This window comes from Oncorhynchus clarkii, chromosome 21 (assembly GCF_045791955.1).
Source record: "Oncorhynchus clarkii lewisi isolate Uvic-CL-2024 chromosome 21, UVic_Ocla_1.0, whole genome shotgun sequence".
In the NCBI taxonomy this organism is placed as follows: domain Eukaryota; kingdom Metazoa; phylum Chordata; class Actinopteri; order Salmoniformes; family Salmonidae; genus Oncorhynchus; species Oncorhynchus clarkii.
Genome location: NC_092167.1, coordinates 21217266 through 21244900, shown reverse-complemented (window position 1 = coordinate 21244900; position 27635 = coordinate 21217266). Strand labels below are relative to the sequence as shown.

Here is a 27635-nt window from a genome sequence, read left to right as displayed (position 1 = left end):
GCAGCTGCTGTCCACATTTTCAAACCCAAGGAATTTATCCCTCCGCCTCCGCTTATTACTCCCATCCAATCAGCCATCATTGTGCGGCAGCCACTCCCTCAGGTAGCCTTGACTCACTGGCCAGTGAAGTCCTCAATATCCAACCATGCTCCAGAACAGGCACCTGGGTTCATGCCTACAACCCTGTGCTTCTGGGGCCAGAGCCACAGACTCTTATACATTGAGAATTGAAGAAAGCCTCACAAAACAGGTATTTTGAACCTACAACTCTTTGGCTACCAGGCAGGGATTTGACCCCAGACTCAACCCTGGAATAGTTATTTCCATATATTTGACATTAGCAGAAAGGAAAGCACAGGTAATGAGACTTAAACCCACAACCTCATGGCTTCATGGCAAATATTTAACCCCAGAGCCACAAACTCCTTCAGATGCTATATTGTCACCCCTTTATACAAGTGAAAGTAGTGAACAAGTTGAGTAATCTCAGCAGCTATTTCTGACTGCACACAATATCCACACCTGTGAGGAGGCAGACTGCATTAAAAAGAAAATGTCTCTCCCAAGCTTACTGGAATCCCCACCCCCAGGTCTCCCTCCCTTCCACTCCCCTACAAGAGTCCCCCTTATCTTAAAATGTTAAAACATGACAACATAATGTCAGAATGTCTTTATTATCCAATGTATGAAGTAAAACATAATTAGTAGAATTTTTTTTAAAAAGTTTAAAAAAATGAGTATTGTTTATTTTTATATAATATACATTTCTCTAAATTGTTAATGAATAACAATACAAATAATTCAAACATGCCATATATTGCCATAACAACAGCCTGGGTGAGTATAGTGAGCATAGAATATCGAGCCATCTCAAAGGCCCATCAGTCAGTGAGTCAGGGGTGTAGCAGGATGGGTGTAGCAACAGGATAGGTGTAGCAGCAGGATGGGTGTAGCAGGATGGGGAAACATATCCAATCCTAAAAATGGATCATCCAGACAGTCCCGCCTTGATCCTGGTCATAACGTTGTATCAGAGGCGAAGTGACCTCACAACCATGACCCTGATCGCAGAGTTAGAGGGAAAGTGACGTAAGTGTCTTTTGCTTAGGCCCCGTTGTGCAGGCCCAGTCCCAGGAATAGAGCTCAGGCCCAGTTGTGCAGGCCCAGTCCCCGGAATAGAGCTCAGGCCCAGTTGTGCAGGCCCAGTCCCCGGAATAGAGCTCAGGCCCAGTTGTGCAGGCCCAGGGATAGAGTTCAGGCCCAGTTGTGCAGGCCCAGTCCCAGGAATAGAGCTCAGGCCCAGTTGTGCAGGCCCAGGCCCAGGGATAGAGTTCAGGCCTAGTTGTACAGGCCCAGTCCCAGGAATAGAGCTCAGGCCCAGTTGTGCAGGCCCAGTCCCCGGAATAGAGCTCAGGCCCAGTTGTGCAGGCCCAGTCCCCGGGACAGCATGATGGCCTCCAGGTCTCTGTCCTCCTGGCTCTCCTGCAGCCGCTGCTCCTCCAGCAGAGACACCAGAGCATCTCTCTGCTCCACCACCTCCAACATCTCCCCAAGGATTAGCTTCTCCTCAGCCAGCTCTGCCTCACCCTTCAGGTGGTCTTAAAGAGAGGGAGAGAGAGAGTGAGAGAAGAATGAAAACAGAGAATATATTAAGAGCATTATGGTACAGTATGGCGTGTGTGTGTATGAGTGTACTTACCATCCACGGCCATCCGCTCTCTGAGCTCTTGTTGAAGACGGCTCTGTCTGTCCTCCAACTCCAGCTCCCGAGCACTGAGGGAGAGACAGTTGTCATGGAGACCATGTCACACTGATTGACTCAGATAATTGCATACTGCACCGAGCCATTCTACAGTTGTGGCGAAAAGTTTTGAGAATGACACATATATTAATTTTCACAAAGTCTGCTGCCTCAGTTTGGCAATTTGCATATACTCCAGAATGTTATGAAGAGTGATCAGATGAACTGCAATTAATTGCAAAGTGCATGCAAATGAACTGAATCCTCAAAAAACATTTTCACTGCATTTCAGCCCTGCCACAAAAGGACCAGCTGACATCATGTCAGTGATTCTCTCGTTAACACAGGTGTGAGTGTTGACGAATACAAGGCTGGAGATCACTCTGTCATGCTGATTGAGTTCGAAATAACAGACTGGAAGCTTCAAAAGGAGGGTGGTGCTTGGAATCATTGTTCTTTCTCTGTCAACCATGGTTACCTGCAAGGAAACACATGCCGTCATCAATGCTTTGCACAAAAAGGGCTTCACAGGCAAGGATATTGCTGCCAGTAAGATTGCACCTAAATCAACCATTTATCGGATCATCAAGAACTTCAAGGAGAGTGGTTCAATTGTTGTGAAGAAGGCTTCAGGGCGCCCAAGAAAGTCCAGCAAGCGCTAGGACCGTCTCCTAAAGTTCATTCAGCTGCGGGATCGGGGCACCACCAGTACAGAGCTTGCTGAGGAATGGCAGCAGGCAGGTGTGAGTGCATCTGCACGCACAGTGAGGTGAAGACTTTTGGAGGATGGCCTGGTGTCAAGAAGGGCAGAAAAGAAGCCACTTCTCTCCAGGAAAAACATCAGGGACAGACTGATATTCTGCAAAAGGTACAGGGATTGGACTGCTGAGGATTGGGGTAAAGTCATTTTCTCTGATGAATCCCCTTTCCGATTGTTTGGGGCATCCGGAAAAAAGCTTCTCCGGAGAAGACAAGGTGAGCGCTACCATCAGTCCTGTGTCATGCCAACAGTAAAACATCCTGAGACCATTCATGTGTGGGGTTGCTTCTCAGCCAAGGGAGTGGGCTCACTCACAATTTTGCCTAAGAACACAGCCATGAATAAAGAATGGTACCAACACATCCTCCAAGAGCAACTTCTCCCAAACATCCAGGAACAGTTTGGTGACAAACAATGCATTTTCCAGCATGATGGAGCACCTTGCCATAAGGCGAAAGTGATAACTAAGTGGCTCGGGGAACAAAACATAGATATTTTGGGTTCATGGCCAGGAAACCCCCCAGACCTTAATCCCATTATGAACTTGTGGTCAATCCTCAAGAGGCGGGTGGACAAACAAAAACCCACAAATTCTGACAAACTCCAAGCCTTGATTATGCAAGAATGGGCTGCCATCATGTGGCCCAGAAGTTAATTGACAGCATGGTAGGGCAAATTGCAGAGGTCTTGAAAAAGAAGGGTCAACACTGCAAATATTGACTCTTTGCATCAACTTCATGTAATTGTCAATAAAAGCCTTTGACACTTATGAAATGCTTGTAATTATACTTCAGTATTCCATAGTAACATCTGACAAAAATATCTAAAGACACTGAAGCAGCAAACGTTGTGGAAATTAATATTTGTGTCATTCTCAATACTTTTGGCCATGACTGTACATACTGCCATTCCGTCATAAGTGCTCATACATTTGGGTCCAGTGGTGACTGGGGAAGATGAGGGGTGGGGGTGTGTGTCTATTTGTCAATAACAGCTGGTGCGAGATGTCTAATATTAAAGAAGTCTCAAGGTATTGCTCACCTGAGGTAGAGTACCTTATGGTAAGCTCACACTATCTACCAAGAGAGTTCTCATCTATATTATTCGTAGCCGTCTATTTACCACCACAAACCGATGCTGGCACTAAGACCGCACTCAACCAACTCTATAAGGCCATAAGCAAACAAGAAAATGCTCATCCAGAAGTGGCATCCCTTGTGGCCGGGGACTTTAATGCAGGCAAACTTAAATCCGTTTTACCTCATTTCTCATTTCTAGTTAAATGTGCAACCAGAGGGGGAAAAAACAAAAAACTAGACCACCTTCACTCCACACACAGAAATGCATACAAAGCTCTCCCCCGCCCTCCATTTGGCAAATCTGACCATAATTCTATCCCCCTAGGCTCTCTGATTCCTGCTTACAAGCAAAAACTAAAGCAGGAAGTACCAGTGTTTCGCTCAATACGGAAGTGGTCAGATGACGTGGATGCTAAGCTACAGGACTGTTTTGCTAGCACAGACTGGAATATGTTCCCGGGATTCATCCAATGGTAATGAGGAGTATACCACCTCAGTCATCGGCTTCATCAATAAGTGCATCGACGACGTCATCCCCACAGTGACCGTACGTACATATTCCAACCATAAGCCATTAATCATTAAGTTTGCTGACGACACAACAGTGGTAGGCCTGATCACCGACAACGATGAGACAGCCTATAGAGAGGAGGTCAGAGTCCTGGCAGAGTGGTGCGAGGACAACAACCTCTCCCTCAATGTGAGTAAGACAAAGGAGCTGATCGTGGACTACAGGAAAAGGCGGGCTGAACAGGCCCCGATTAACATCGAGCGGGTTGAGAGTTTCAAGTTCCTTGGTGTCCACATCACCAACGAACTATCACGGTCCAAACACACCAAGACAGTTGTGAAGATGGCACAACAAAATGTTTCCCCCTCAGGAGACTTAAAAGATTTGGCATGGGTCCCCAGATCCTCAAAAAGTTCAACAGCTGCACCATCGAGAGCATCCTGACCGGTTGCATCACCTCCTTGAACTGCACTGTTGGTTAAGGGCTTGTAAGTAAGCATTTCACCGTAAGGTCTACACTCGTTGTAGTCAGGGCGCATGTGACAAATAAAGTTGGATTTGATTTGACATAGGGGGTCAAAGGTCAGATAGATACTCACAATATCATGAGTTCTGACTCATAGCGCATCAGACAGTTCTTCTGCTGGACCAGCTTGAACCACTGCTGCATCAGAGCTGGGTCATCCTGCCTGCCCATGACTAAAGGAGAGAGAGGAAAATGGAAAGAGGGGGGAGGGGTAGGGGGGAGAGAGAAAGAGAGAGAGAGAGGAGTGTAAGGAACCAGGGGTTAGATTGGAGGGTAATGAATAGTTAGAGGGGAATACAGCATAGTGTGTGAGGTACATACCTCCCAGGTGTAAGTCCAGCTCTTCACTGTCATTCGACTCTCCCCAGTAGTCTATAATGAGAACATACAAGGGAGTTGACCACACGTACACTGATCATTTGCTTACTAAGAGTAGTATAGGTAAAACAAACCATGATGTCAAACAAGCGTGTAAAAAGTGTGTGTGTTTACCTGCTTCCCCTCTCAAGGCCTTCTCCACAGCCACACCCCTCTCCTCCAGCTGCCTCTGCTTCTCCTCCACCTGCTCCAACTGCCTTTGGATCATCTGACAAGGCACATTTTATACACTCAAGCCCTGTTTATACCTGATTCAAACATGCGTTATTTGTCCTGATCTTGTCCACATTCACATTTTCAGACAGGTGTAGACGATTAAAATATGCATTTGATCTGATTGTGAGCCGATCTTCCTGATCACCTCCGGTGGTAGTCAGGCACACATCGGCTGTGTTTACACAGGCAGCCCAATTCTGATATTTTTCCTTTAATTGGTATTTTGACCAATCAGATCAGCTCTTTAGCCAATAATTGAGCAAAAGATCAGAATGGGTCTGCCTATGTAAATGCAGCAAAGGTGTCTGGATATCTTACAAGTGCAGACAAATCCGAACAGTAAATCCATTTAAGGCCATGTCCTCACTGGCTGTATGTTTAAGAAGATTACAATTGATTATTATCCCCTATTATCCCACATTCTAAAATCACTGACAGGTGGCACCATTGACTTATGGCATCAATATGTATCTTGTAAAATGCATGAGCTGGCGCACACCCAGAGAAAATGATTTAGTGTGGAGGTGCTGACTAACAGTGAATAAACTGTAACCTATAAAAACAAAGAGAGTCTCAAGCTCAATGTATAATCTCCCAGTTATTTATTAGGTAAACCAATTATTACTGGGAGTTTATACATAAAGAGTGTGACTCTTTGTTTTTATAGCTTACAATCAATATGTGTCTTAAAATAAATAACTAGCTGTCAAATCATTTGCATACAGGGAGGGACCTGTGAACGCAGACACAGTGGACGGATAGAAGATATTTTAATACCATTACTAGACATATTTCTGAAAATGTGGGCACAATCAGAATGTGGACAAGATCAAGACAAAAGATGCATGTTAGTGCCATCTACAATACCAACGAGGCTTTAAACAAATCAAATCATACGCACCCACACAAATTATACACACACTCACACATACAATATAAACCTGCATCTTACCTGGGCCCTGTGCAGTCTCTTGAGTTGCTCTTGTTTGGCCTGTTTGCGTGCTGCCCTCTGTACTCTGCGTGTTAACCTGGCATCTAGCTGCTCCTCCTCTGGGTCCCGGTCTCTGTGGAACATGGCCTCTGACACATCCAGGCTGGACGGGTCCTTCAGGTCCATCATGTGCACCAGTACCCCGACAACTTCCGTAGGGCACGATGACTTCCGCTGTGTATCCATACGGGGGGAGCTGTCCCGCTCCCTCTCCTTCCCCACGTGCCTCTGTAGGAGAGAGAGAGAGAATCAGCAGGCTTCACACAGACACACACACATAGCATGCGTGCACACAGACACACACACCATTAAGATTTGACCACAGCAACAAATACATACACACTACACACTACTGAGAAATACACACTACTGAGGGTTAGGGAAGATAAGGACGCAGCACAGAGAACAGAAAGACTTGATGCAACCAATAAGAATGTTCACACTACCTTAATGGCATACGCCCTCTTAAAGGCCAGGGCATGAGGCACATATGCAGACTTGGAAAGACGAAGACCAAAAAACAATCAACCTCGGGCACACAATATATAGACAAAACGTACTCTAAATCGGTACTCTAAATCGGAACTTACAAACTATTTATTACAGCTATAAACGACCCGTGTACACAACGGGAGAAACGTAACCATCTACACAACGGGAGAAACGTAACCATCTACACAACGGGAGAAACGTAACCATCTACACAATGGGAGAAACGTAACCATCTACACAAGGGGAGAAACGTAACCATCTACACAACGGGAGAAACGTAACCATCTACACAACGGAAGAAACGTAACCATCTACACAACGGGAGAAACGTAACCATCTACACAACGGGAGAAACGTAACCATCTACACAACGGGAGAAACGTAACCATCTACACAACAGGAGAAACGTAACCATCTACACAACGGGAGAAACGTAACCATCTACACAACGGGAGAAACATAACCTCTCTCAGTAACTCTGCTGTAACGATCTCTAACCGGACTAGTACATAGCAGCCTTCATCCTACTGCCACAAAGTAGTATACCTCCCCTTCCTCATTCTCCTCTTCCTCCTCCTCCTCAATGGTGTCCTTCTGAAGGTCTGACGCTAGGTCAAACAGCTCCAGACGAAGCTAAAAACATTGATCCGTTAAAACGTTTACCTGAGCCTCTGAAGACAGGAGATATGGTAACCAACAAAGACCAGATATCCCTTAACACATATGACATCAGCCTCCTATAGTGCGAATGCATTTCCTCCAAACAATCACTGTAAAGACTGCTGGCATACACAGAGCTGTAGAGCTGAACAGAGGTCTGTAGTGACATCGCTGACTCTCACAGTCAGAGCTGTAGTGGAATGTCAAGCCTGCTGCTCTGAGATCAGTGGTAGTGTTAGTAGTGACGTCCTTACGTTGGCCTTGGGGTTCATGGAGCACCTCTCCATCACAACAGAGCAGGTGATGTCTGACTCCTCCGGCTCCGACCAGCTCTGGCGCTCCCTGAACTTCACACCTGCACAAACACAGAGGTTCACCATAGGAAATCACTATACCAGATCACCAGAGTGTGTGTGTGTATTACCTCTTCTCTCCGCAGAAGTTTTCCTCCTGCCCTGCTCTTTGGGGGCTGGGGCTGTTGCCATTTTGGAAAGGGAAGTCCTGCCCTTCTTCTTCCTGTCCCTCTTATAGCCAGAGATGACAGCTCTCCACAGGCCCAGGGGTCCACCCTCTCCTATGCCCGCTTCAGACACACTCTGGCTGGGGGGCTGGTTGTCCCTGCAGCACTTACGTGAAGGGAAGAGGGAGCCCCCCTGGAGTTGTGTGAGGAGGAGGGGGGGCAGGCTCTCTGTGAGCCTGCGGGGGTCTAGACCACCTCTGCTCTTCCTTGGGAGAGGCTCCCTTCCTAGGGGGATTTTCGTGTCCTCCCAGCCCACTCCCATGGCTGCTCTCTCTATCTCCCTCCTCCTCTCCATCTCCCTCTTCCTCCCGATCTCTCTCTCGTCTCTGGGCACTGCCTTAAGGGGCTTCAGGGGGGACAAGGGGGGGTTGATGTCCTCTAAGGGGTCTATTACTACACCCTTACACAGCTTCTCACCAAGAGACCCTGCCCCAACAGACCCCCCCGCAACAAATCCCCTTCCCCCATCCACGTCCCACGGTTTCAGCTTCTTGCCCCCGACCCCCCGCACAACCGCCGGCGCCATGATAGGTGCGGGGGCAAATCGAGGGGCAGGGCGAGAGGCGGGGCTTTGCAGTGACTCCACAGAAGGGTGGGGCATGCTATCCCAGCATGCCTTGAGCTGGGCGGAGGGAGGGATGCCGGGAGGGGTAAGGGGGTCCGAGGTAGAGGTGGTGGAGCTCCCGCCCACACCGATCCCCGAACTACTGCTGGAGTCACGCACCCTCTCCCTCTCCTTCCCCCCTCTCTCCCTCTCCTCTCGCTCTTTTCTCTCCTTCATCTCTTTCTTCTCCCCATCCTCCTCTCCCTCGTCTGGACCCGGGGAGCAGCCAGAGGTGGTGGAGGAGTTGGGGGAGGAGTAGGTAAAGACTGAGGAGTCTGGAATTGACACTGAGGACGTGGATGTGGGTGCATGCGACGTTAAAGGTGTGGGTGTGAAGGGTGTTGAGGCAGTGGCCGGAGTGGAGAAGGTGATATTGGGTACACTGGTGGGGCTGTGTGCACCGTGTGTGTCGGGTGTTGTCGAGTCAGGCAGTTGTATGTCAGGCGTGTGTGTGTCTGGAGAGTGCGTGTCAGGCGTGTTTGTGCCATGCGTGTGTGTGTCAGGTGTGTATGTGTCTGGAGAGTGTGTGCTCTGCTGCCACTCGTCCAACGAGGCTACCTCCTCAGCGGTGAGTGGAGATGCTCCTTCCCCTGAGAGAGAGAGAGAGAGAGAGAGAGAGAGAGAGAGAAGGGAGGGGGGGGGGAAGAGAGAGATGAGGAGAGAGAGTTGCAGGCGGAGTAAGGGAGAGGGAGGGAGAGAGAGAGAGAGGGAGGGGAAGTAAAGAGAAAGTCAAAATCCCTACAGAGAAAACCAGATAGCAACCTCCTGTGTCGTACAGAACATATTGCTTGTGAGCCACAGTTGGTAATGAGCGAGAGTAGGTATTAGTTTTTTTTTGTCGCTGTTTAGCAACACTGTAGACTTGATGAGGCAAAGGATATTAGTAATAAGGTTTGGGCAACCACAGCCACCAAAGCCATTGGACAGTGGTGCAAGAATCACTTGTCTAAGTCCATGGGGTGCAATAGGTGGGGAAGTTACTGTAACTTTGGCCTAATAGTGTGTCATTATGCTCAAGGACACAGCAAAACATGAAAAATGGTTAGTAAACAAATCAATTCCCATAATAAAAATTGTAAACATGTTTTGTTAGCTTTCTCTCCTGTGGCGGTGTCACCTGTCTCCTGCACCTCTTCTAGAGGGAGGAGCCACAGACCTGAGTGACGCTCCCTCTCCCAAGGACAGTACTCCCCTTCTACCAGCAGGGGGAAACACACCAAATAGAGAGACGGGCAGGGAGGGAGGGCACACACAGACACAGAGAGAAAGAGGGTTGAGAGAACAGAACAGAGAACAAAAGAGAGGAAAGGAGCGGAAAGGAAACTAGTCTAAAAACAAATCTTCCTAACTAACAGCACTTAGAGAGACACACACAGGAAAACAGAGAAAAATGGCCAATTACCATCACTAGATAACTCCTCCTCCTCATCATCATCATCTTCATCAACCTCTCCTTCCTCCTCTCCTTCTTCTGTCTCTTCTTCGTCATCTCCTCTCTCTCCTCGGAGGCGTGCGTGTAGTTCCATGGCCTTCCTCCATGAGTCTCTAGCCAGGTCATTGGTTAGAGCCCGCTGCCTCTCTCCCTCCTCCTCCGTCTCTGATTCTGAACTATGAGGAGAGAGGAAGGCAATTACTGTGTGTGTGTGTGTTCGTGTGTGTTCGTGTGTGTACAAGAGAAAAGGGGGAGAGAGAAAGAGAGGGGGGAGAAAGAGGGGAAGAGACAGAGGGAGAGGACATGGGAGATAGATAGCGAGAGAGAAAAAGGGGGAGAGAAAGAGAACAGATAAATGTTTGTTTTTGTAATGCTGACCTGGAGCCCTCGTTTTCCCGCAACGAGATGCGCTTGTGATTGGCCTTCTTCACCTCTGTCACCAGCAGACTGAGGTTGTAATTGGCCAGCGTCTCCTCTGGCACCTCCTCCGGCTCATCTGTTAGCTGCTCAGTCTCCAGGCTCCCCAGGCTCCCACGGTAGTTCTCCAGCTCTATACGTTCTGGCGTGCCGCGCACGCGCTTAGCCAAGCCACACTCCCTCTCAATCAGAGATGCCACTGAGTGCACACACGCACACATACACACACACACATACACATAGAAGCTTTACCAAGCCGGACCCACTCCCAATCAGAGACGCCACTGAGAAACACACACACACACAGACATACACTTAGCCAAAGTCAATGTCACATTCTTTGCGCACTCAGGACATTCTTTACACACTCAGCGGCGTCACTAAGAAACACATTCTGTGCACAAACACACATCACAAGCATTACGACTGAAAACACACACATGACACAGATACATGAACCGCTTGGCTTACCTGAGGACCTGCGATCTGCTGTCACCACAGTTACTGAGGAGCGAGGGTTAGTGGACAGAGCAGCTGGGGACTCCTGGGAGGAAGGAGCAAAGGAGGGGTCAAAGAAAAAACAGTATTTTACCCCCCAAAATTCCAAGGATCAGTGTATCGGTCTACAGAAAAGCTCATACATACATACATGACGTATTCTCCTCAAAACAATATACTATACAGAGAGAGAGAGAGAGAGCTCGTCATCAAATGAAACCGTAATTGCTATGACTATACACATATCAGGAGTTAAAACCCAGGTCAGCCAAGAGCTTCCATTTAGCCAGAGTACGAGGGGAAAGGCAGAAGTCCTTACCAGGAGGGTCTGCTGAGAGGGGGTCTGTTCGTAGGGGGTTGGGTGCTGGTCGGAGGTAGGAGGAGCTGGTCTCTTCCTCTGGACCGGCCCAACCAGACGGAGGTCATAGTGCGGCTTACAGTAGAACTTCCCTACACACAGAACCAATGTGTTAGAACACTATACATAGAACCGCCCTACACACAGCAGTTTTAGAACCTCACTACACTGAGAATTGCAGCTTGAGAACCGCACTACAGAGAGATCTGCAGCTCCCATGCATCTTACAGAATAACTTTAAACAAAAACCGAAGTGATTTCTAACGACAGTAGTACTACAGGGAAAGCAGTGTAATAAATCTTACAAGTCTCGTCCTCAGCTAAATCTTTTCACATTTCCACACAAAGAAAACAGTGTCCCTGGACCTTGAGGAAACGTCTCTCAGCTTCCCGGAAAGGAATGAAATAGAGTTGTGTCTTACAGTGTGACTCCTCCATAGAAAACAGCGGCGGTCGACAGAATTGACAGGAAGACACACTCGATCCGGTCCTTACACTGACAGACCACCTCATATATAGTCGACCCTACACACACTCCCCTCACACTCAAACGGTTATCATGTGACACCTCATCCCCGATTGGCTGAACGGTTTTGAATTCAACTTCGAGATTAGCTCCTGACATGACAACACTGACATCTTTTGTATCACATCTCTAAGAGGTACAACACACACACACACACAGTCACACACACGCAAGCAGGCATGCACACACGCACCACCAGAAGCCTTTTGTGGGCCCTAAGTGAGATTTGGTTGGGGGGGGGGTTTACCCCCCCAAAACATTTTGGTGGCCCTCCTATTCACTGCAAAGAGAAACATTTACGTTTAACATTTAATTTCCTGCAGTTATACACATTTCGCGATGGGGCAGAGAGAAAATGTTGCGCATTTACAGGAAACGTCTTGCAATTCTAACCATTTTGCCATGGGGTGGAGAGGCATTTTTGCAGTTTTAAAGTTTACTTCCTGCAGTTCTACTCATCTTGCCAACCACACAGTCAGTCCAGGGAGCCCCAGGCCCCAACTGTGCAGTAAGCAACACACTGAGTTTGTGTTCTTCATGTGTTAACTTAGTTGGTCTCTGGTCTGCTGATAACCTGGGAGCCTTACAAAGTGATCATGCAGTGTAACATCAACCCTGAGGGCAGATTGGAGCAATCAGTGTAAAATCAGTGTAAAATCAATCAGTGTGATTGAGTGTCACTGACCCTCATAGACTGCAGGTCAGAGCTGCATTCAAGATAAAACAACAAGGCAACAAAGCATGTAAAACAATTTGAGGCAGTGTTTCAGTGCCAAGACCATGCTGGTCTGGTAGTGGTATTTTCAGTGTGTGTGTGGTAGGGCAGCCCTTGTCATTCGTTGGAGTTACTCACTTTTATTTTGAATTTCTACCCCCTTTTTCTCGCCGAATTTTGTGGTATCCAATTGTTAGTAGTTACTATCTTGTCTCATCGCTACAACTCCCATACGGGCTCGGGAGAGACGAAGGTCGAGAGCCATGCGTCCTCCGAAACACAACCCAACCAAGCCGCACTGCTTCTTAACACAGCGCGCATACAACCCGGAAGCCAGCTGCGCCAATGTGTCGGAGGAAACACCGTGCACCTAGCGACCTGGTCAGAGCACACTGCGCCCGGTCCGCCACAGGAGTCGCTAGTGCGCGATGAGACAAGGATATCCCTACAAGCCAAACCCTCCCTAACCTGGATGACGCTAGGCCAATTGTGCATCGCCCCATGGACCTCCCGGTCGCGGCCGGCTGTGACAGAGCCTGGGCTCGAACCCTGAGTCTCTGGGTGGTCCATTAGACCACTGCGCAGCCCGGGAGGCCCCGGAGTTACCCACTTTTAACATTACTCTCTAACCCTATGGAGCTCAGTGACCCCCCCCCCACCCCACCGTTAGGTCGGTCGTAGGCGTAAGAGGCCAGGCGAAGGGTGGAGCTGCAGTGGTCACACTGGAAGCAGCTCCGGTGGAAGAACAGTCCCTCAGCACTGAGTCTCTCCATCACGTACACACGCCTACTGCAGAAGAAACACACGTCACTGGCCCCTCCTGGCCCTGGCCCCGCCAACACAGAGTGAACGCCAGCCTGAGAGGGGGGGGGGGGGGGGGAGAATAAGCTGTGATACATGGATCACCTCACTTCAGAGTTAGCCAAACAAAAACACATTTACTAGAAGAACCGTGCAAATGCAAAGTTTGTTAACAGAATTATGGTAAAACATCCCTCAAGTTTTTGTGTCCACCTTTTTCCAAAAGATTCAATACCTGTTCAATTAAGATTCAACCATCAGGTGTCAGCTATGACATGACACATTGACTTAGATTTGTATTTATTTTGGTTATTGAAATTGATTTACAAACGGTAACAGTAAGTAATAGTAAATTAACTATTTTCCTATCAGTTTAAAATGTAGTGGTAAATATGTCTTACAGTGGTAAACATGGAATTAAAAGCTTCCAATGACATACAGGTTTCTGTCGTAGTTTAAACCATGTATTTCCCTGTGGCTGCGCTGTCCACTCAGTAGGGCTGAAGTTCAGTCTCAGCTGAGCTCCTTTACGCATAGATTTTCCTTTGTAGTTCCTCATTTTCGCCATTTATTTGCCATGCGTCCTTTATTTAAAAGAAATGCCTTTATTCCAATGCATTAGAATTCTCCGTTGATTTATAATTGTTTGATATTGTCCGTGTTTAGAGCACTCATTGCTTTGATTTTCAGGTGCGCCTGTTGGTTCTCCCTGCCGTCCGTGGCCAGTAGTACACAATTTATTGATTATTTTCTATCATAATCATTTTCTTTCCTGTATCAGCTGATGATGGTTGACAATATCACTAGACAACTAGCCTACAGCTAGACACCAATGCGAATTCAATGAATCCAACAAGTAGGCCTATACATTACTGACAGGAGGCCTATAGTTGATTCTTTCCGTTAGAAGCATTCGATTTTGCAATGGCATAGGACTACATTATTTTGGATTTGTGTGTCCATGAGGACTGTTTTCAAGGCGAAACATAATGAAATGTTACGTAGGGATAGTTACACATACAGTGTATTTTTCGAGATCTCGAAGAGCCATGATTTATACAGGGTTGAAGTTCACAGTTCGAATGAACATTCTAAAAGCTTAATAATGACAAATAACACTGTCGTTAATGTAAGGAAGGAAAGGTGTTGTATGATACCCGATCTGTGAAGACTCGAAGCATTACCTCATGAACTATGACCCCTAGGGTGTAAAACATATTTTGATTCAACTCACGCATGATATTGAGTGTATGCTACCGATTCTGTGTATGTTCATGTGTTTAAAATTGCCTTGGCTGAGAGGGTAGGCCAAGTGGAGGGTAAACGCAAGTAAACGCCGTTGACCCACAATTTTCAGAAAAATGCTTTGAAAGTATAGGGAGCGTTTCTTTTTTCACCACGACCGGCAATCAGACTTCGCTCACTTTTTTTTTTTTTTACCTCTTCACACTGGCTACGGGTCGGCCTATCTGAAGTTCATGGTCAATACACCCTAGAGTTTTTCCCGGGACAGTTTCAGCCCCATTTCAGGTGTCCTGACTTTTTCAGGCTACAGAAAATGTCAATTTGTCAGCCAGATGCAACAATTAATGTAGGCCTAATCGATGTCAATCTCTGAATATCATTACGCAGATTTTTGGTGTTTCGTAACAGATGTCTATTTCCATTCATCAAATTGAGCGAGTAGGCCTATACATGCAGTTTGGATACTGGAATTATTTTGGAGTGTAGGCACATGCACAGGTAGCCTACTTTTTAAGTGATTTGTTTGACAATCAGATGAAAATACCATAACTGTTTGTGTTCATGCCACATTAAAAGGAAATACATTTTTACTGTTTAAATTGTCTTTATTATTAGGCCCAATAAAAAACGCTGAACCTCGTGCACTCAAACAAGACCAAATTTGTTGGGTCTGAACCCGACCAAATCTGAACCAATCATATATGTCTATGTTTCACAAGTTTGGATATCAAAGCACAGCACAGTAGAGCTCAATAGAGTACAGCACAGTAGAGTTCAGTACAGTATAGTACATTATAGTACAGTAAAGTAGAGTACAGTACAATACAATACATTATAGTGTACTCAACTCCAGTGTGCTTTTCGAGATGTGGAGAGGTCTATCCGTAATAAAGAGATGCTCTGCTTTTATGACACCGCACTCCACAATGCAAGTACAGGCTATAGTTGTGCCTTATCTTGATTATTGTCTAGTCGTGTGGTCGAGTGCTGCAAGGAAAGACCTAGTTAAGCTGCAGCTGGCCCAGAACAGAGCGGCACGTATTCATTGTAATCATAGGGCTGATATAAATACTGTGCATGACAGTCTCACTTGGATAAGAGTTGAGGTGAGACTGACTGCATCGCTTCTTGTTATAAGAAACGTTAATGTGTTGAAAATCCCAAATTGTTTGCATAGTCAACTTACACACAGCTCTGACACACACACTTACCCCGCCAGACATGCCACCAGGGTTGTTTTCACAGTCCCCAAATCCAGAACAAATTCAAGAAAGCGTACAGTATTATATAGAGCCATTATTTCATGGAACTCCCATCCATCTCATATTGCTCAAATGAACAGCAATCCTGGTTTCAAAAAGCAAATAACCTCACAACGCCTCTCCCCTATTTGACCTAGATAGTTTGTGTGTATTTATTATGTCGGCTACGTGTGCCATTTTTAAATTGATGTAGTTATGTCCTTGAGCTGTTCTTGTCTATTAATGTTTTTGCCACAGCTAATGGGGATCATAATAAAATACCAAATACCTACTGTGTACTGTACTGAACTCAACAGTACAGTACTATACACTACAGTACTGAACTTTAGACTACTTTTCTTTACTGAACTCTACTCTATTGTACAGTACTGAACTGTACTCTACTGTGCGGTGCAAACTTGTGAGGCTGCAGGGAGCCTAGCAATTAAGAGAGCTGGGCCAGTAACCAAAAGGTCATTGGTTTGATTCTCGAGCCGACTAGGTGAAAATCCGTCGATATGCCCTTGAGCAAGGTACTTAACCCTAATTGCTCCTTTAAGTCGCTCTGGATAAATGACTCATATGTAAATGTGAACCCAACTGTGGTTTGAGACTACTATGGTTTCCATTGTAGCCAACTCAATTGCAGAAAATCCGTTACCGATAGATTTACTGATACCGAATTGATATCAGTAAAAACCAGTGGTGGAAAAAGTACCCAGTTGTCATACTTGAGTTAAAGTAAAGATACCTTAATAGAAAATGACTTAAGTAAAAGTGAAAGTCACCCAGTTAAATTCTACTTGAGTGAAAGTCTAAAAGTATTTGGTTTTAAATATATTTAAGTATCAAACGTAAATGTAATTGCTAAAATATACTTAAATAAATAATTTTTTAATTCCTTATATTAAGCAAACCAGATCACACTATTTACTTGTTTTTCCATTTCCTGATAGCTAAGGGCACACTCCAACACTCATCATTTACAAACAAAGCATTTGTGTTTAGTGAGTCCACCAGATCAGAGGCCGTAGGGATGACAAGAGATGCTTACTTAAAAGTGTGCAAATTGGACCATTTTTCTGTCCTGCTAAGCATTCAAAATGAAACGAGTACTTTTGGGTGTCAGGGAAAATGTATGGAGTAACAAGTACATCATTTTCTTTAGAAATGTAAGAAGTAAAAGTAAAAGTTTTCAAATAGTAAAGTAACGTACAGATACCCCAAAAAACGATTTAAGTAGTACTTTAAAGTATTTATACTTAAGTATGTAACACCACTGGTAAAAACACTAACTAAATGATTGGTATACATTTACTTGTTACTTCTGTGAACTTGCATTGTCCTCCCTCCTCATGAGGTAGAGAAATTCAAAGATGTGGGTTTTTGGTGCAGAATTTCACAGTACAAGGCCATGTTTCTTAAACGTACAGAAATGTCTCCAAAACTAAATATAAGTGTTGATATTAGTTGGCAGGGGTCTTTACTTCAACCTTATTGTGTTTTGCTACATTTATAATGCCCTTTAAGACTTTTTCTGGTAGATGTTGTCTAAGACCCCCTTTCTATCTGTTTGTCCAGAAATCAAAGCCTTTGTTTATTCCTCATTTATGGGATGAAAATGGTTGAAAAATGTATATATGCCAGTATAAAAAAATAAATAGACTCCTAGCTTTCATTTGACATCCATTTTGACATGCTCCTATAAACCTCACCTTGGTGCTCATGGGTACTTTCACATGGAAATGGCCTACTTCAGAACCAGCTGAGATAGGGTATAATCCAATGCTGAATGAGTTTCGGCCTATTGACAGTATTAGTGTGAGTGAGTCGATTCATTCAAATAAATTCTTACTGATTCCTTCCTATCAGGAGTGTGCTGGGGTGACGGTGACTCCTGACTTTGAAGCTGACAGGATATCTGTTCAGCCAATGAGCTTACTCCCCCGGTGTACATCTGAACGTATTTCTAAAAGACAACAGGAGAAAAGAGAGACAAGAGATGAGGACGAAGGACAGAACAAACAGTAAACACACACAGACACACTCACTAGGGATGACACAATCGGAGCCATACACATGTCGTTGTGGAAATGGATGTGGAAATGGAACACAAAGCTAGAAACATCAAACCCCTATTGGATTCTGTCGTTATACTAATTTAACCGTCTTTCTGTTGCAGTGTAATCATTGTCCAAAATAATGAATATAAATGTTATCACTAGGCCCTTATCTCACACTAATCAAGCTTAATTTGTAGGCAAATCAGAGAGGAGTCTGAGGAAAGAAGGCTGTGCAAACATGAACAAAAACCATTCACAGGCCTCTGATTTTTTAAATCTTAAAAGGGAACATTTCAGTTGCAGCATTGTCACATGCCACATGCCCTGCGGTAAGTTATACAAATATACTTTCTTAAAAGACCAAACAAGATGTACTCTGAATCCAGTTCATTCCGGTGTACTCCTCTTTCTCAGAAACAACAGTTGTTTATATGAATAACAGTATCATTTAGCCCTCTGACACTGCCCTGAGGCCCATAGATTGAACTCAAGTTGTAGCCCACTCATGGTCCACACTAACCCAATAATGGACTGATGGAGCCCAACGTTACTCCTTATAGTCCAAGGATCTTACGTGTTCTGTTTAAAGGTGAATTGGGTCTGGAAGCCAAAATAAGACAAATACTCCATCAAAATGTGATTCAATTCCCAATTGCAGTATGCTTCTAGAAACACAAATCCCCCTCATATCACATCAAAATAATTTCACAAATTGAAAATACAGTTGCAGCCGACTGCATTTTTCAGTGACAACACGTTTGTGGCGTCTGTCTTCAGTTTACACACAGGTGTTCAGAGACACAAAAAGCTCATTAGCAACAGGTAGTCCACTCTGTTTTACAGAAACGCTTGCAACATGGAAATTGCTGGCTGGCTTTTGAAAAGGATTTATTGCTTACATGAAAGACGGGTTCCATACGTGTCCAGAACCATACCGCAAGTGATGCGTGTTAATGTATGGAGCACGCCTCGGGGACTATACTATTGCCAATTGACGCTAAAGGTAGTTATGAATTGTCTATGAATGGGGTAGGTACACACTAGGGGTTTGGTTAAAGCTTTGACCGTGGGGCAACTCTTACTGCCAACGTTCACCATGTATCTGTCAAGATCCACTACACTGAGAGAACAATTCATTGACAATTCAATTCATCGTCTGTCGGTTGACGGACTGCGAGTTGCGTAGGATTTGACGCCACCTGTCGAAAGACAATTCTGGAAAAGACAATCGGTCTTTTCTGTCCTGAATATATATCAGGGAACCACTGAGGTAGCCGAGAAGAGACCTCAAAAGTCATCACACCAGTGACACACGTTAGTCTACAGATGGGTAATGGGAACTTGGGGAATCTATGAACAATTATGTGGGGCATGGGACATCATTATTAGTCTACATGCCATCTAGTCTACACACAACTACATTACCCAGATTCCTCTGGGGGTGGCGTACCTGCTCTCCCCTGCTGGGCAGAGTGTGACATTTGACCTTTTCCTTGTACTTGAAACTCATCTGCTCCTGCTGCTGCGTGCGCTTCTTCTGAGGTGAGATGGGTTTAGACGGCATCATGTGAGTGGGTGGTTTGAGGTAGCGAAATAGCGAAACACTGTGATATCGATGGGAACTAAAGCTAAGAAAGAGCTAGGAAAAAAGGCCACGCGACTGAACTACGCAACACACAAGCATCCAACCCCCATGTGGTGACACAGAGAGATACAGCTATATTAACTCTACAGGCCTCTAAGAACCACAGGTGGAGCAGGTGGGGGACTTACTATTTGTACCTGTTTCCAGGTGGCGGCGGAGGCCACAAAGGCTGGTTCCTGGGGGTCAGGGGATGCTGGAGGAGGTGGAAGCATGGGCATGGAGTCCCCCTGGAGGTCAGTTAGTAGAGGGAGTGAGGGCTTAAGACTTTAGGGCCTAGGCTAAGAGCTACCACTGCTAACCCTAACCACCAGTTAATCTTAAGCCATATTGCTGCAACCACAGCTGTTCCCTTCAACCAAATGAACCCTTACTTACTGCTCCAAGGCTCAGTGAGTCCCATTGGCCCTGACCCAAAATGCCCATCAGTGCAGCTAATCTGGCTTATCCTCTTGAAACCTCAAGAGGAAGTCAGTCAGTCGGCTCGCACCTGAAGGATCTAAACTACCCACAGCTATGGATGACAGACCGTGCTGTAGAAGTTCCTTTATTCAGATTAAAAGCACAGATTTTCAATAAGAATGTTTTTGAAAACTGTTGCGGCTTTGAGCGAGGGAAAACTATCTTAGTAACACCTGAAAACTCTTAGCAGCTAGGAGCTCTGAATTCCATCCCCTCTCACCTGTCTGCGGAGAGCTGCAGCTGGCGTGGAGGAGGGGCAAGGGGCATTCTCCTCAAACTTGGCCAGCAGCTGATTGGCCATCGAGCGCACTCTGCTCTGGCTTGCTCCACCCACAGAGCACAAGGCAGCCTCTTCCTGTACAAGGCAGAATGGTTCAGAGTTTGACCCGTGTCACTTTAAGGCCAAAGGTTTTGTATAGCTGTTCTCACAATTAAAATACTTGACATTATTGCATGTCATCTCATTACTTTAGTCACAGAACTACCGGCAGTTACAATTTATCTTACCTTAACCAGGGATACAGGTTACACCCCTCACCTCATAACTGTCCACTAATCTGAGATCCTGTCTCACATCCTCCAGACATGGCCGACTGGTCTTCCTCCTCTTCCCCACCGCATCCTTCTCCTTCTGCTCCTGATGGGAGGGACACAGACAAATATATGTAAACACACATGCACCTATACACCTACACCCAGACAAACAGAGTCCCTACATAAGCAAACAGGGGTGTGTACCTTGGGGTTGCGCTTGCGGGATGGGCTGTGGCCCAGGCGGCTGAGGAGAGAGGCAGGACCAATCACAGCAGCCCTCCCATCTAGGCTCTCGGTCTGGGATTCTAAAGAAAAGAGGAGAAGAACAGTCACGCCATTCCTCATCTCCTTTCCTTCATAACTACTGACAGGTAATAGGAATAGAAACATTTTCACCACTTTGCTTTTGCTTAGTAAGGCATTATAGGTAAGTGGTTATGAGAGGGCCGGAGACGAGGAAGACTATTCAGCATTCTGGAAAGAGAGGGTAGGATAAGAATAGAGGGTGATGAGGAGAATTGAGCATTAACCGTTCTTACCACTGACTACTGTGGTTGAGAAACTCACCGCTTGGGGGCAGTGCGTCCTTGAAGAGCTGGTGAAACTGGCTGAGGTACATGACCATACAGAGAGTGTCCGTTTCACTGACAGACGACATCTCCTCGACAGTCATCACAGGAGAGATGCCAAACTCCTTCTCTGCCACCTCCAACCCCAACCTCATATTCTCCTCCCCCTCATCCTCCTTTAGAGAGTCAAAGTCACTGCAGGGAGATGGGATGAGAGGGTCAAAGTAAGAGAGTCACACACACACACGTGCAAATAGACACACTTACAGACTTAAGCACGCACACACACACACACACACACACACACACACACACACACACACACACACACACACACACACACACACACACACACACACACACACACACACACACACACACACACACACACACAGAGCAAGTGGACAAAGAGAGGCACTGATCCAATCAGGCAATTAAAAGGGCACTAATCAGGACCATGGTCTTCTGACTCATCAGCCTCACCACTCTCACACAAACGCACATGCACCTGAGCTTGCGTGAAAAGGAAGTGAGACAAACTACATTGCGCCTGAATGCTACCTTTGGGATGAGCTGTATGAGGTGTATAAGGTAAGGTGATTTGTGTGGAGCGTGAGGCTAGAGGTCAGAGGTGACTCACATGAGGTCAGGTCGGTAGTGGTGGATGAGGGCACACAAAGCTAGGCCACTCTTCCAGGAAGTAGTGAGGTCGCTAACCACAACGCCACGGTAACCCTGTGTCTGCTGCTGGCACCATGACAAAAGCTTACTGGAGCGAGAGAAGGACTCTGGGGAACCAGAGAGGAAGAAAACAAATATGAGTGAAGATGACGATTGGTTAGAGTTATGTTCGTGTAGCCGTTCAGTACTCAGAGGGTCAGACTCACCCTGTCGTAGTAGCTTCGGCAAGGGGGATCGGGGTCGTGGTTCCTGGTCCGCACCCGAACCTCCACTCTCTTCTGTGTATATTAGATGCCCCACCTACAGAGATTGTCATCCTCATCATCATCAGTCCTGTGTGTGTGTGTGTGTGTGTGTGTGTGTGTGTGTGTGTGTGTGTGTGTGTGTGTGTGTGTGTGTGTGTGCCTGTGCATACCTGAGCGGGGGTGATGAGTTGGTGGTTGATGTTAGGGTAGCGGGTAGCTGGATCTACAGTGTATTGACCAAAGTTCTTGTTGACATTTTCTGGAGAGGCCTGAGGAAGGAGACGATACAGACTTTCTCTGAAAAAAAGAAAACCGAGTAGAGAGAGAATGAGAGGAGAGAGAGAGAGAGAGGATTATTTCGTTAGGGAATCAGGTGAACGATCATTTGGTTTCCTAGCCTAGGTGCCTGTTGATCGATGATTTTGGCACGTCATGTACATTTGTGTGGCTTTGACAGTGTGTTTGTCTATAGGTTTTACAATGTGTAACTTGACAGTGTGCCCATTCCCTGATTGCTGGTGTGTGTGTTCTCCTAACCGCAGACCTGCCCTCTCACCTTTCAGCAAGTACGTCCAGGGGGGCGAGGCCTTGAGCCCAGCTCCGTACCATCCAGGCAGAATCCAATGCTGCCAGGAACCCCCGTGCTATACCTGTCCCCATGGGCCAGAACGGCTAACACACACACAAGCAGACACACACACACACACACACATTACAACCATATGCTACTTATAACAGAATTACTTTCAGAGTATTGCTGACATTAACACTCTTCTACTCTCCCTCAACTCTGCTCCTCTCTTCCTCTCTCTTCCTCTCCCTCTCCTCACCTCCAGAAGGCTGTCTCCCACCAGCGTGACCAGTAGATGGTGTCCATGTCTCTGTCTGACCAGTGCAGCGTTCTCCGACGCGTACATACAGGTGAAGTCAAACAAGGCAACATCAGGCTGCCCGTAGTGGTTCATGGCAAAGTCCAGGGACGGCAGCTGGTGATTGGTGGAGAAGTCCGCCGCCTCGCGGGCGTAGGCCAGCAGCGCATTCTGGTCCACGTTTCCCCGTGAGAGAAGTGTTTCTGTGTCTGCATAGTCCTGATAGGTATGACACAGTAAACATCAGTACAATAAAATACAATCAATGTTTGAACAATAACACAGTTTTACAGTATATCAGGGCAGTAGAGAGCAGTGAGATCAACATGAGTAAAATAACAATACAGTCAATGCAGCTGTATCAGTGTGTCATAAAGCATGCATATGCATTGTTTCATGTTTAACATAAACTTTTTCTCCCCAATTTCATGATGTCCAATTGGTAGTTACAGTCTTGTCCTATCGCTGCAACTCTCGTATGGACTCGGGAGAGGCGAAGGTCGAGAGCCAATAAATCCTACGAAACACGACCCAGCCAAGCCGCACTGCTCCTTGACACACTGCTCGCTTAACTCGGAAGCCAGCCGCACCAATGTGATGGAGGAAACATCGTACAACTGGCGACTGAAGTCAGCGTGCATGCGCCCGGCCCGCCACAAGGAGTCGCTAGAGCGCGACGGGACAAGGACAACGCAGCTGGTCAAACCCTCCCCTAACCCGGACGACACTGGGCCAATTGTGCGCCGCCTCATGGGTCTCCCGGTCGCGGCTGGCTGCAACACAGCCTGGGATCGAACCCGGGTCTGTAATGACACCTCAAGCACTGTGATGAAGTGCCATAGATTGTTGCGCCACTCGGGTGGCCCGTCTGTGTGCGTTGTTACCCGCAGAATGACTCCTTTCTCCAGCAGACTCTGCTTCTTAGCCGTCATCACAAAGTAGTGTGTGTCGTCCTTGTAGTACACTATATTCTCCAGGTCCACTCCTGTGGTGTCCCGTAGCTCCTGAAAGAACCTCTGGTTAAAGATGAAGGCCACTCCGCTGATCTCCTCCACCTTGGCCTCAGCTGTGGTGTTACGGTTCATGAAGTTAGCTGTGATGGCAATGGCCAGCTTGCCACGGAACTCCTTACGCCTGAACCCTGATTGAACACATGGGAGACAGGATGTGATTGCAAACAGGAATTCTGGGATCAGAGGGCAAGAATAATTCCCTTCCAAGAACTGCATTTACTAAGAAATGTGTTCTTTCAGTGATGGGAGGTCTGACTGATGCTGCCTGAGATCTGTTGCTGTTTCAGTGTTTCGATAGGCGCTACTAGATGATTTACCTGGCAGTGTGTTCCGTCGTCCATCAGCTCCGATCACCACGTCACACTGCAGTTGGTTAATAGGGTGAGACTTGGGTTTCACCTCCACCCTCCAGCCTACCTCTGAGGCACACACACACAAACACATAAAGGCATTACTCTCTCTCTCTCTCACTCTCTCACACACACACACACACACACACACACACACACACACACACACACACACACACACACACACACACACACACACACACACACACAAGGACTTACTCTGTTGCTCCTGGTCCACTGGTGGCTCCACCAGTCCCTTGAACTCTACGTTGACATGGACTTCCACCCCCAGCAACAGAGCCACCTTTAATAACACCAACTGTAACTGCCGTATACCTACAGAGGGCAGGGGGGCGAGAGAGAGAGAGAGAGAGGGGGGGGGGGGGGGGGGAACAGGGTATAATGAGAGAGCGGATTCTCTAATGAACATTGAAGCCCCATAGCTGTAACCATGGAGACTCAGGGGTCAAGTGTCAGGGATCATTCCATACTCACTGATGTGGTCAATGGCTCCAGCACAGAACTTGCCGTAGAACTTCTTGGCCCCGAGGCCCCTGAGGTCGTGGATGGTGAAAGGCCAGAGGTGAAGGACGTTGTTCCTGGAGAAGGCATCTCTCTTCTCCAGCAGCACCACTCTGGCCCCCAGGAACCCCAGCTCTACTGCTGTACGCAGACCACACGGCCCCGCCCCGATGATCACACACTGGGAGAGGGGACAGCTGGGATGAGAAGCTAGAAACGTACACACGCTGTGCAGCCTGTGTATTTGAAAATGTTAAATACCAGATTCTAAATTACTAATAAGTACCGTGGTGTTGGCACAGACACGGCCCTTCCCGTATTCGTGGTGGGCCGCCCGTTTGTCCAGTTTGGCCCACAGTGCGTTTGCCTTCCAGTAGCTGAGGCGTTCTTTGAGGCTGTGGTAGAAAGGCCTCTGCGGCTGCGTCGGGGAGTAGGTCTGTGGCTGTGTGTGTGTGTGTGTGAGCTGAAGGTGCTCACACAGCAGGTTGAAGGCACGGAGTGTCGTTCTGCAGGTAGACGCCTGGACAAACTCATCAAATAGAACCTGGGCATGGCCCTCCTTCTCCGCCTCGTCGCCCACGGCAACGCCGGCAGCAGCAGGGCACCCTGGGAACTCCATCTCAGCTTCCTGTTCCGGGCTCTTTCATTGGCTGCCTGGAAAGAGAGAAAAGATAGAGAATATTCCATACTGACTTCCCATGTAGAATCCATGGGAACTATGTTGAGTTATCATTCCAATTCCTTGTCGCGCCAATGACAGCAATCGAGTTGGCATTTGCAAAAGCACAAACATATATGGGACCAGGCTACATGTGTAATAAATTGCTTATGAAACATTTCTAAGTTAGCAAGTAGCCTACTGTGTGAGTGAGTGAGTGAGTGAGTGAGTGAGTGAGTGAGTGAGTGAGTGAGTGAGTGAGTGAGTGAGTGAGTGAGTGAGAGAGAGAGAGAGAGAGAGAGAGAGAGAGAGAGAGAGAGAGAGAAGAGAGAGAGAGAGTGTGTGTGTGTGTGTATGTGTGTTTGGATTAAGGTGTTCTCTGTCTGAGCTGGCTGCATATCAGAGGTTAAGGTCCCCTGCTGGGAGGTAGGGCCATAGATGTTCTTATACTGTTAGAGCCCAGATAAACCAGCTCTCCATGCTGTGAACTGGTCTTATGGGTAATGTAGTATATCCACTGCTGAGACTCTGGTTGTCACACAATCAAAGCCCTCAGAAAAGTGTACTATATCCTGCTATTGTATTATATTCAGTGCTCTTAGGTGTGTGAACATTAAGTACATTATACAGTGTATTTCTGTACGGTATAATCAGCCATAATTATCTCATATAATTAGAATACCTTATCAACATATTACCTTTTTACACAATAACAACATAGGGTGTATAAGGACTTGGGGGGAGGAGGTAGAATATGTGCCCACATCCCAAGATTGGGACAATAACCAAGGCAGTCACCAGACAATACAAAGAGAAAGATGGAGGGAATGTGTGTGGTTGGGGGGGGCGGGGGGCGGGGGGGGGGGGGGGACAATGCACCTCATACATAGTGGATCCATCCGCACCAAGCACCAAGAGAAACCCACACACATACTCCATCACCCACACACACACACTCCAGTGTCAGCATAGCAGGGGGAGATAGTATAGTAGTTTATTAGATTGAATTAGAAAATTTGATAGATACTCTATTAATCTTCCAAACGGAAATAAACAGCACCAAATAACCACACAAGACTAAAAACCATACATAAATAATATACTATCCATTTTAGATGAGTCTACGTGCCTAGGACATTCTACATACTGTAATTACCTTGCACATTCTTTCAGTATTGTCTGTCCATTATGTCCACACTACACTTTCTAGATAACACATTCAAGTACAAACATTGACAGAAGAACACACACAAACAGTGTAGGACTTACTGTATGCTGTGTTGTCGTCTGGCCTGTACAGACATTATCACTCTCCAGCTCAGCTACGGGTTACCAGGTGTCTCTCAGAATTCGAATGTAAAATCTATCTTCAGCCACAGAAACAACAACCCACAAACCTGCACTGCAGTAGCCTATACCGCAGCTTCCATTGTCTCAGCCTGTCCCCCTCCCTTCCTTATAGTGTGCTGTTCATTATGTTGATACCAAACTCTCCAAGTCTGTCTTTCTCGCTCTCTCACATCCAGACGCTTTTCTCGTCCAAGGTCAGGGAACAGCCAAGTACAGACTCCTCCCACACAGCATGTTCACATAGGCTACAGTACACACACACACAGGCACACACACAGGCACACACACACACACACACACACACGGGCACGCCCACACACACACCTAATCTCATGGTGTCCCTGGGGAACAGACTGGGCTCTAACAAGCTTAAAGAGGAGAGGGATCAGAAGAGAGAGATCATTCTGTAAGAAAGTGGTGCTGAGGGAGAGAGATGCCGCTCATAGGCACACAAAAACAGAGTGGGTATGTGTGAACAGAACACACAGACAGAGGCCTATTTGTGCATATGGCCGAGACCCAAACCCTTCAGTGCTGTCAGAGAGAAGGTTTTGGATATACATTCTGTCGGTGTAGAGGTATCTGCACATGCCAGGTGTAGGCCTACACATGACAGAGCAAATACACGTTTATAGGACCACCCACAATTTTCAACTTATGGTCATATGGAGATCTGCTCTGCTCTCTTTACTAACCCCAAATTAGCCATTTCATTTCATAGCTGAAGACCCAAGCCTGAGAGGGCAGGGCTTAATCTATAGCTAACCATTGTGGCTAACCCCTGACCCCATGGCTTACGCTGCAGCTAATACCTGATCACCTTCACTGATCCATACTATATTCCCAGTAGCTACTTCAGTATAATGCCCGTGCCACACCCCACACACACATGCGCACTAACACACACCCAACTAAGCTGCCCCATGGTGTTTGTGTGTGGGTGGTGTTACAGTCTAATTTTAACAT

General features: G+C 46.7%; 1 protein-coding gene across 4 annotated transcripts; it reads right to left on the bottom strand.

Annotated features, from left to right (window-relative positions):
• Window positions 1–658: 658 nt before the first annotated feature.
• Window positions 659–26835, bottom strand: LOC139378737 (protein-methionine sulfoxide oxidase mical3b-like). Of its 4 annotated transcripts, none has more exons than XM_071121184.1 (33): window positions 26589–26835; window positions 24948–25315; window positions 24635–24842; window positions 24359–24475; window positions 24107–24208; window positions 23661–23917; window positions 22738–22995; window positions 22464–22579; window positions 22078–22204; window positions 21869–21962; window positions 21622–21769; window positions 20980–21176; window positions 20617–20717; window positions 20417–20515; window positions 20099–20233; window positions 19548–19646; window positions 19225–19311; window positions 17567–17680; window positions 13089–13281; window positions 11145–11275; window positions 10799–10871; window positions 10289–10526; window positions 9881–10086; window positions 7779–9068; window positions 7609–7709; window positions 7241–7327; window positions 6649–6699; window positions 6164–6430; window positions 5110–5203; window positions 4939–4989; window positions 4691–4790; window positions 1700–1773; window positions 1320–1598 (listed from the first exon to the last, which is right to left on the bottom strand). In XM_071121184.1, exons 2-33 carry the CDS (start codon window positions 25278–25280, stop codon window positions 1411–1413), a joined length of 5736 nt encoding a protein of 1911 aa, XP_070977285.1. In that variant the 5' UTR covers window positions 25281–25315; window positions 26589–26835; the 3' UTR covers window positions 1320–1410. The 4 variants fall into 4 exon arrangements, with proteins under 4 accessions (XP_070977287.1, XP_070977288.1, XP_070977285.1 ...); XM_071121185.1 differs by having other exon boundaries at window positions 19557–19646; XM_071121186.1 differs by lacking the exons at window positions 6649–6699; window positions 7241–7327 and having other exon boundaries at window positions 659–1598.
• Between the last annotated feature and the right edge of the window lie 800 nt (window positions 26836–27635).

Bases quoted from the DNA above. Each gene is read 5' to 3' on its own strand.
- LOC139378737 (XM_071121184.1), bottom strand. From the start codon at position 25,280: ATGGAGTTCCCAGGGTGCCCTGCTGCTGCCGGCGTTGCCGTGGGCGAC. The intron at 20,718-20,979 runs GTGAGTTTCTCA...TCTTTTCTTTAG, and splicing joins GGACGCACTGCCCCCAAGCG to AATCCCAGACCGAGAGCCTA. The intron at 20,516-20,616 runs GTACACACCCCT...CCCTCCCATCAG, and splicing joins CCCGCAAGCGCAACCCCAAG to GAGCAGAAGGAGAAGGATGC.